Source organism: Wolffia australiana, chromosome 1 (genome assembly GCF_029677425.1).
Source record: "Wolffia australiana isolate 7733 chromosome 1, ASM2967742v1".
NCBI lineage: Eukaryota > Viridiplantae > Streptophyta > Magnoliopsida > Alismatales > Araceae > Wolffia > Wolffia australiana.
The window spans coordinates 2,368,398-2,378,634 of record NC_135835.1 but is presented as its reverse complement, the minus strand read 5'-3'; the positions used below and the strand labels follow the sequence as shown (position 1 = coordinate 2,378,634).

At 39.3% G+C, this 10,237-nt stretch overlaps 2 protein-coding genes across 3 annotated transcripts; one reads left to right on the top strand and one right to left on the bottom strand.

Moving 5' to 3' along the window:
• The first annotated feature begins 28 nt into the window (after positions 1–28).
• LOC144701301 (RNA-binding (RRM/RBD/RNP motifs) family protein) lies at positions 29–1,908 on the top strand. The gene is made up of 5 exons (XM_078573089.1): positions 29–317; positions 422–580; positions 886–954; positions 1,045–1,232; positions 1,566–1,908. Exons 1-5 carry the CDS (start codon positions 150–152, stop codon positions 1,729–1,731), a joined length of 750 nt encoding a protein of 249 aa, XP_078429215.1. The 5' UTR covers positions 29–149; the 3' UTR covers positions 1,732–1,908.
• Positions 1,909–2,662: 754 nt separating this feature from the next.
• On the bottom strand, positions 2,663–6,214 carry LOC144701286 (K-stimulated pyrophosphate-energized sodium pump protein). 2 transcript variants are annotated; one of them, XM_078573067.1, is made up of 11 exons: positions 5,944–6,214; positions 5,321–5,405; positions 4,823–5,001; positions 4,658–4,740; positions 4,497–4,542; positions 4,370–4,426; positions 4,234–4,288; positions 4,053–4,153; positions 3,915–3,978; positions 3,125–3,270; positions 2,663–3,010 (listed from the first exon to the last, which is right to left on the bottom strand). In XM_078573067.1, the coding sequence occupies exons 1-11, from the start codon at positions 6,019–6,021 to the stop codon at positions 2,831–2,833; spliced, it is 1,074 nt and encodes a 357-aa protein (XP_078429193.1). In that variant the 5' UTR covers positions 6,022–6,214; the 3' UTR covers positions 2,663–2,830. The 2 variants fall into 2 exon arrangements, with proteins under 2 accessions (XP_078429193.1, XP_078429201.1); XM_078573075.1 differs by having other exon boundaries at positions 3,125–3,258; positions 5,944–6,210.
• Positions 6,215–10,237: the final 4,023 nt, after the last annotated feature.

Genomic DNA, 10,237 nt, shown 5'->3' with positions numbered 1-10,237 from the left:
CCGATTTAAAAACCGAAACCCCTCTTTTTTTCTTATTTCTTCTCGACGATCGACGCGGGCTCAAACCCTAGAGTGTAATTTCTTTGTCGCGGATCATCCCTTTCTCATCAGTCAGCTTGATTCCTTGTCTGCGGGATCGTCTCTTGAAGATGGCGGGATCTCTGGACATGTCTTTGGACGATATTATCAAGAAGAACAAGAAACCAGGCGATGGGAGCTTCCGGGGCAGAGGAGGTGGCAGAGGGTCTGGGCCTGGGCCTGCTCGACGAATTCCTAATCGCACTGCCGTTCGGGGGAGTCCTTATTCAGTAGGAAATGTGAGTAATCGGGGAGTCATCGGCAGCGACTACGTAGTTTTGGTTTGAGTTTTTTTTGGGATTTCTGTTCGCTGAAAGTTTATTCTTTGTGCCCATCTCAACAGCCAGTTCAGGCTCCAAGCTCAGCGTGGCAGCGCGACGTGTTCTCTGATTCGACGGTTGCCCGTCCTGTTCCTGAAGCAGCAAGAGTTACAGCTTTGGAAACGGGCACGAAGCTTTATATTTCGAATTTGGATTTCGGCGTTTCTAACGACGATATCAAGGTGAATGGCAAGCTTTCAATTTCTCTAATGTTATTGTACGGTGTATTCTTGTGATTAGAAAAATGGGCTTCTTCTAGTTATAAAATACTCTTTTAGCGAAATAGAGAATTCACCTAAATCTCTTGTATTTTCGTCATGATATTCTATCTTGATCGGCTCGTTGTTTATTGTTGGTGCTTTAGTTTGATGCTGCGATTAACGCGTAACTGGTTCTGTTTTATCACTCAATTAGGTTATCAGAAGTTCTGTCAGATGGTCCGACATTTATGTATATGTGGGTGCTCATAATTTATTTCCATCTTCAGGAACTTTTCTCAGAAGTCGGCGACTTGAAACGGTACACAATCCACTATGATAGGAGTGGAAGATCTAAGGTATGGTCGGCTTGATCCTTCGGTTTAAAAAAAATTCCCCATCTTTAGCACTCCTATTTAGTCAATTTAGTCATCTTAAATTTCGTACAGGGAACAGCGGAAGTAGTTTTTACACGAAGAGCTGATGCCTTGACGGCCATCAAAAGATACAACAATGTGCAACTCGATGGGAAGCCTATGAAGATTGATATAGTCGGAACCAATCTTGCGACCCCCGTTGTACCCATTCCACAAATTCCAATCGCCTTCAACGGAAATTCAAATGGTATTCTTAGGAGGTTAGTTTATATTCTGTCGCTGAATTTAAATTTTATGTAGGATCATTTGTTGATTTGATATCACTATTTTTTTTCTGGGTTTTGGATTCAGTTAACCCTTTTTTTGCATCCTACATATGGGTTGTAAAATTTATCTTCAGAAGTATGTAATTTATCATTTTGAACCAAAAGAGCCACAGTAATTCCAACTTCATGTCCTCAAATTTAAAGAATTACTCTCTTTACTTTATGTCCTCAAATTTCCTTTTTGCGCCAAAAGAAAAGGAATCAGTCCAATTTTATTTCCTTGAATTCAAAGAAAGATTCACTTATGAGCTGACATTCCATTGACAGCGCACCTCCAAGAGTGGGACCTCCTGGATGGAGTAGAGGTGGTGGTGGACGCGGACGTGGGCGAGGTGGTCGCAGGCCGGGGAGGGGCTCGAGTGCCCCAGTCTCTGCTGCAGATCTTGATGCTGAATTGGACAAATACCACACAGAAGCAATGCAGACCAACTAAAACCCGATCGCCTATTTGGAGCTATGATTGTGCTACAGAGTGAAGGACTTTTCTTGATTTTATCTTTTAACTTATTGTATTTTGCGGGTCGTGCTACCGCTGTAGGGAAGAGAGAACGTCACGTTTGGGATTTTGCTGGGTTCTGGACCTTGGGTTTGTGGAATCTCTTTCCTTGTCGTTGTTTAGTCGATTTCAATTATCGTCGAGGGGTCTTCACCGGAATCTTGCCCTCGGATCTTCATGAATGAAGGTATTTCAGTCTGGATTGATTTTTTGAAATATTTTTACTGTTTTCACGTTTACTGTACTTGGATTAAGTTAATTTTGGTGATGAATTTCAGGTGGGTGGAAACGTCTTCCTTCGAATGTATCTAACCTGCATCATTTTTGGCATTCCTCGAAAGCATCTTGATGCACTGTCTGCTATCTGGTGCCTGGGCAGCTGCCCCACTGAATGTTGCCTTGATCGAGTTATCGTCATAGTATACCATCTAGAAAGTACATCACTCTCTCCACCAAAGGTACAAGCTTTTTGTGTTCCAGAGCCGTCTTCCCAGATAATATACCTGCTGCTGCTCTGCCCTTTACACTAAACCTCGTACATCTGAGTTTTCATTGGATATCCTCTTCAGTGAATAGCGCTTGCTCTCAATGGAAACATTTGTAGGGACCATGTGGAATATTTAAAACTTGCTCCCAATGTATCTACGATTTTTGTGAATTTTCGTTATTGAAAATCATGTGTAAGCTCTCTACCTAGTGATTTCTGGGAGCGATTAGTGACATATTGATGACCTCATTTTCACCTATGACCATTTGATTACGAGCGCGATGTAAATGCGTCAGTCCACTTTTCAGGGTCCGGAGACTTCAATGCATGCTCATCTAATGTATTTTTGTTTCACAAGCAGACGCATATATCCTTGCTCTCTTTTGTTTCCACTTTAGTTTTCTTTGAGCCATCATTGGTGCAATATGATCGCGCATACAAGAGGAAAGCAGAATCCAGAAGTGTTCTTATCTGGATAACATGTACAAGGAAAAGGGGATTCGTGTGAATTTGAACCGCCGCTTGGGAAAAAAAGATGAGAAAGATAACTTAGAGATCTCTTGGTCGGCCCCTCCTGACTTTTTCCCAAGCGGTGAGAAACGTTCCAAATACAGAATAAAAAACAGCTCTGACCACGGACACGACGAAGTTCCAGAAGGAGAACGGCCAGTACCACGGATAGAGGAGCCGGAAAAGCAAGCTTATAACATGTCTCGGATATCTGCCAACCTATCAATCAACAAAGGTAACATAATACCGTAACATTGGTCAGGCTTTATTATTTCATAAAAAATACACAGCATAAATCTGAAATTTCTGTTTTAGTGATGGGAGAGAGCTCACCGGGTAGAGAAAATTCAAGGCATCCCAAGCTGCATGCCGGACAGCTCTGGTGGGGTATGCCGGCCCGCCCGGTGACGTGAAGCTGTAGAGACACGCCTTCAGTCTCGTGCTCGTCGTCATCCTCAGCTCAAGCCCTGCGCCATGAGCTTTGTGTCATGAACAGGTGCTTGTTAAATGTTGTAGAAAGAGATAGTACTGGACGCATCTTCATTCATTGAAGGTGAAGTTTGAATTTTTTTAATAATGGATGTTCTCAGTTATACAAAGATAATGCTCATAAAATCACATGTTCTCGCACCCCCTAAATCACAAGTATTGTAAGTTGCTTCGAAACTGATAGATATTCTATGCTGACTCCGAATGTCTTGAAGTATTTGTTTCTAAATCCAGAACCATTTATATTCAAAACCTCCATGACAGCACATGCTTTCCAAAGCTTATATGTGAGATTATGAAATTCTTATATGATAAATTTTTAACAACTTTCAAGCACGCAGATTTAAAGTATTTTTCAGACTAATTTATGTTTATCATACAAAGGGCATTCAATCTCTTCAATCAGTCTTTCTATTCATTGCCTAACACAATTTTTTTGGTTTCGTTTGCACAGGGATACATTTTATCCCAAACTAAATATGTAAGGCCCCTATATCACCACGAAGTGAAATCTAGGTGACATACATGGATTGGTGTGCTTCAACTTTGATATGGAACACCACACAATTACAGGGACTATAGTGGTGATCAGATATTCGACGGTATATTTCTTATTTAGAGAGATAGATCTGACCTTGAAGGACCTTGACTTGCGAGAGATAGTGCAGGAGCACCGGTTCCACTTTCAGCTTCTGAAGCTGAGAAATTTGAGAGGAGAAGAGAAATTGTGAATACCCATCTTACCCTTACACCTCAAGAATTACATCATTACCTGGTCCGTCAACTCTATGACGAAGACGTCCTCCGGCCCGCCAACGAGTATGGCGGTTGGGTACTCTGGGAAACTATCCAGGAAGTGCTTTAGCTTGTCCTCTGTGTCAGGGATGATAATTCAGTGCAAGTATTAAGTTCAGATACTAAATTCAAATCCAGTTCAGATTTTCTAGGCTTACCAAGGTCGTAAAATAGAACAAATCTCGAAAGCAAGAGGAAGAGATCTCGTCGGGCCTGGAAGTTTATTTTAATTTATGAAAACATTGACTTGGGTTTTGAACTTTATAATTGGCTTTTTCTTGACTCTGAAATTACCTGCAGGGAAATGATCTCCACCCTACTGGGAACCAGAGCCACATCCTCGAGGAGATACTGTCTTGATGAACAGACGGACAAGATAAGTCTATAGATCGATCGGACGGCGTGGGCGAAGGACACGTACCCGGAATAGAGAAAAAAACCGCCGGGTGTTTGTCTGTATGTCAATCCTGCCCATGAACGATAACAATCAGTATATTTTTCTTGTATTTTACATAATCGGAAATAACTACATTCACGAATAATAATAAAAAATAAAGATGATGATGATGACGATGATGTTACCAGAAGACATTGCCAGCGCCCTGAACAAGAGCAGAAGCAAAACGCAGTAGAGATTGTGCATCATGAAGGGGAGTCTCAAACAACTGGGGCATAATTAAAAAAGTAATTAGTGAATAAAAAATCAATTTTAAGGAATTAAGAAGGGAGAAAGCTCGTGGGTGTTACCCATCGGTGGAAAATTAGAGCAAAAATATGAGAAGAAAACGATTGACTCCACAGCTTGACGATCAAGTCAACTATCCGCTTCCCATTTGCTGGCTCTCTGATGTAATGATCTGCAAGAACATCATAGAAACACTGCCCTGCATCTCCATGAGCCAATCCGTTGCTACTCTGAATCATCTCTGAAAAAATTGACATTCAGATTAAGCTTCTTGATGCTAGTTATTTCAAATTGACAAAAGAATAGGGAAAAGACTTTATCATTTAGCATATATGATAAAGGGAGATATTAGTCAATCACAAAGCTTGAAAATCTGGTTTCATTTTTTTTTTTGAACTATAAAATCTGGTTTCATGAATTTCTCGTCTTGAGAATATAAATTTTTTTCCAATCCCTTCTATCCTTTTGGTTTCATTTGACTCATTATATAAAAAAGTGAAGAACCGTTTCAAATTGCAGGCTGAGAGAATAAGTGAGATTACGAACAAAGAAATTTTCACCTCTTGCTCGCGCATCAATTTCCAAGGCTGCATCGGCAAATAGTTCCTGAAGAATGCCCGATCTCTGTGAGGGATGGCTCAGTGCCTGTTCAAAAGCAATACAAATTAAGAAGAATGAATGAGAAGTAAAATGATGTAAGAAATCCGCAGATTCGTTTAATATGATCTAATACAATTTGATCAAATTCAGTGCCCACTTTGGCAATTATAGAAAATGATGATGTTGATGATGGTTCTCGACTAGTTCGACTTGTAAATAGGGAAAACGATTAATGTATACAACTGGGGGTGAGAGAACATTACAAGCATAGATCGCTAACGGATCAGTAACTTCTTCCAAAAGAAATAATGGATCATTAACATAGAATATACTAGAGACAGAGAATGAGTCACAAAATCTCTTTTTTTCTGATTTTCCACGGCAAAAAGGAACCAAAAATTAGGGGAATTTGACCTCGAGAAATTGACAATTATTTCGACATGAGACAACCAAACAAAAGAAACGAATCGAATTCAAAAGACCACATAATCCTTCGCCGATTCTGTTATCTAATCCGCTGCGCGATTTCGGGCAAAATGGAAGATGAAGAACACAAAATCAAGAGTTTTAGAGGGCAACTAACCCGTTGGAGCTTCTTCTCGATCTCCAGAGAGAGAGCGGCGAGATAATCGGCTCTCGGAGATGACGAATCAGTATGCATCTTTCTGAAATCGGCGAGAATCGCATTGAAAGAAGACGATTCCTTGTTCAATCTTCCGGCAACGGCGGCAGAAGTACCGACCAGATGGGTCCCCCCTAATTGCCGCTGAAAAAGGGTGAAGGATTGGAATTTTACCTAGATGCCAAGACCGATTTATCGCCCCGCTGTTGAAATTCCTCGCGGAAATACCAACTGATTGTTCTCATAATTAGGTTAAAAATCCTTTCTTAATCAATCTTTATCTCCACTTGTCATACGATCATGAATCGTAGGCGACACGTGCAGAGATTTCTTCATCCCTCTATCCATCATCCTAAGTTGGGATTCAGCTTATATATAAATAATATTCAAACAAGCCCACAAATATCATTGTGTATAATAAATGAGCCTTTGGGAACTGTTTTTTCAAACACATCAAAGGAAAGGTTTTCTTAAAAATATTTGTTCCCTCAGCCAATTTTAATAACTTGGTCTATGATCATCTCCAAACTAGCATGGTAAAACTAAATAGCATAAAACTCATTGTAGATAGCAGTGCAAATATTTTTACCACAGGATTGACTACCAAGAGTTGACTTTGTCAGAAGAGTTCACTTTCTCTAACCATCAGCAAATTAAGCATGGAGGACGATGACGAATGATGGTTACACACGAAGGGACAGGACGGGACGGAATTGCTGTCTGTTGAGTCATCCAACCACATTATGTCATCAGTCCGGCTTGGTTGTCCATATTTGAGGAAGATTGGAACAGAACCGAATCTGGATGATGGAAATTAACTTACTTCACTCGTTGCCGCCACTTGCCATCCACAATTGCCCTCAATGCCACCTGTGCCATTACGCCGCCAGCCCACCTTCGCCTCAGGTATCCACTTGATCACCCTTCCACTCACTTTTACTCCCTCTCTCAAACTTGTTCACACTCTTTCTCTCTTAAACTCTCCCCCCTCTATCCAGGGACTTATTGGCTGTTGCCGCTGTCACTGCGGTGAGGTCGCCGCTCCCTCACTGCCTCAGGTATCCACTTGTCCACCTTCCTCATTCCTTCTTTCACTTTTTGAATAGTCTGTCTCACACAATTTCACAGTCTTTCCCTCAAGGATCCCTTGTTTTTTTTATTTTTTATTGTTATTTATATTGTCCATACCATGAGACAAAATCCAACGAGTTGATCTTGATAAATCTCTGTCTCTCGCTCACTCTCTCTCACACTTGTTCTTTCTTCTTATATATTCACTTGATACTCAATCCATCTAATATCTTCCTTCACCTCAATGAGCCTCGTTATTGATATCCTATCATTATTTCATTGTTCTTACTGCATGGGGCGGGAAGGGAACTTAGGGAGAAGAAGGGTGGTTGCCTAAAGAACTCTGACCTAGGTGAATTTTATGCAGGGAGTTCTCAACTTTATTTTTCCATTTAAGTCTCTGAAATTTATGTATATATTTTTATATTCAATAAATTACTTACTTGTGGCCCTCCAGGACTATGTATCAATATAATTAATGAATCTAATGGCCCATTAACCTTTATTGGCCAACCTTGTTACTTAGTTAATTGATTGGTTGTGTGCCAAGCCATGGGGTGCCAAGCCCACGGGATTACTTAGGGTCTGATCAACTATTAAACCATAAAATGGAAACCATAATCAGTATGTATATGTCTGAGGCAGTGAAATATCAGCAGACAAACAAGGCCATCTTGAACACTCAATAACCTTCATCAACTTCTTACTGCATTGGAGCAAAGACAGTTTGGAATTGTATGAATAGAAACTCAGCTAATAATAAAACATAACTGTCCATCCACATGATATCTTTGTTTTCTTATGTCTAAGGACCATTTACACAAATATGGCATCAATCAACCTAATTGAGACTTATATATGTAATAATATCTGGGGATTCATACTGATTAGTTCAATAAAATATTTTCTTATTTCAAATGATATTCGATATCCTTCTATAATATCATTTGAAATGTGATATTTAAAACACATGTTTAAATACTAATGATTTCCATAGTATGTTTGCAGTATAATCCACTTAGTCATCACATGTATTCATGGATTTCATTATATCAGTTAATTTTGAATGAGATGTGGACTATCTGAATGGCTTGTCTCATATATTTCTGTAATCTTTCTGTCTCCCTCTCTCCTTCTCACTCCGTCCCTCAACCACTTATCTTTATTTCCCTCTCAGCTTCTCCCTCTCCCAATTTTCTCTCTATCACTTCTTCCCTTTGCACACCAATATCCCTTTCACTCTTACTGTCACTCTCTCCCTCTATACATTCTCTCTCTAGCTTCCCCCCCTCTATCTCTCCTCTATTTTCTTATGATTGTCCCCTTTTCAAATTCTCTCTCACTCCTAGAGACATTCTCCCGTTTCTAAAACAAATTATCCTAATCTTTCCCGTTCTTCATCTCTCTCTCTCACTCAGCCTCTCACTCTCCAACGACCTTGCTCTATTCTCCAATATTATGTTCTTCTTCCATCATCCTTCATCTTACTCCTCTTTCCATCATTTTCTGTCAGTGGCATCCATCATCTCAGACATATAACTGATGTCAAATGACAGAAATGATTTATGTAATCATCCACCTTCCAGCGCGAAGGATGGTGGGTCAGGATGAAACAGTCACTCATCCATCTTCTAGTGGTATACACATAGGTATTAGTTTTTTTATCTACACGAGCACAAGATCTTCTTTCCCTACTTGATGTCATACCATTCCATATCTCAGATATTTTTAATGCGGATATTTTACAACATATTGGTTGATAAATGTAGAAGACTAATGGCTGAAATGAGAAGCACTTTGTTTTATCGTTTTGGAACTTCACATATGAATATAAATCAACGTTATAAGTCAAGGTTTCTGTCAAGGTTAAGTATACATGATGTAAAAACCATTTATGTGTACACTTTTTAAATTTGTTGACCATTGATAACATGCATTTTTACTAGCACAATCTGACCATATTTACATGTTTATCTGCATTAAGTTATTTATATATGCATAATATCACGCTTAAAATGGTTAAATGATATTCTGAATTTTCTGCATTTTAAGTATTTTTTGGGATTTTTCTGGCATCAAATTCTAAAATAATATAATTTTTGAGTCAGAAATAATTTTTGTGGAGTTTTTAGACATTAAATTCATAAAGATCTTATTTTTCAAAGTTTAAAAACATATATATTTATAATTTTTGGGCATTTATTATAAATAAATATAAATTTTAGAATACTTTTAACCCTTTTATTCTGCAACGCCACGTGTCCTCGTTCAATTCGTTTGAATGTCGATTAACTACAATTAAGGATAATGAGTGGCAACAACTAATCATTCAACTAAACCGTTATGGCATCGTGATTAGTCTACACATGGTGCACACATGTACACATGGTGAGCATGCGTGAGATCTTTCTTGGATTTAAAGGGAAAAATGCTAACGTGGCAAGCGCTGACGTGCCACACGTCAGCTGTGACAACAATTAGTTAATAAGATATTTATTCAGTATAATGTGACAATTGACGCAGCGAGAGCATTTGCTGCGGATGACGAAGAATAATCTCAACAGTTATCACATTAAATGCTAGGAAAACACAAAACCTTAACCGGATAACAGGACGACACTAACCAGGATGAGGAGAAAGAAATCTTTGGATCAAATCAACGGTCAGGACTCGTCCAAATTCCAGGCTTGATATTTGACAATCTGTAATTTGGATTGAGCTGAAATTTAAAGGGTAGCTTCATCTTTATGTCCTCTATCCATCCTTACGGTTGGATCTATAAATTAAGCTCCTGATACTTGTAAAAAATATCTTTAAGCTCAATTCCTCCTATAAAGGCTGATTGAAAGAAAGTGAAGTTTTGAAGGTCCATCAAGGGTGTCTTAGTATCTCTAGTGCTCAGAGAGGTTCAATAGATATGTGGAAAGGGATATCTGTTTCAGGAAGATGCCTTGATTCAGGGTCCAAGGTTAGCACCTTGCCTTACATTGACTCTTCTTGAACACACTTAGGTAGTTCATTTGTCATCATTCATCACCTCTATCTGTCACCCTCACTCATCAACCTCCATGACCATCCATTATCATCCCTATCTAGCATCTCCTATCGTCCACTTCACATTCCCCCCTACACTGTTATGATCTCGTCGCCTATCTCTCCCCTTTTATTTAGAAAGACATACACC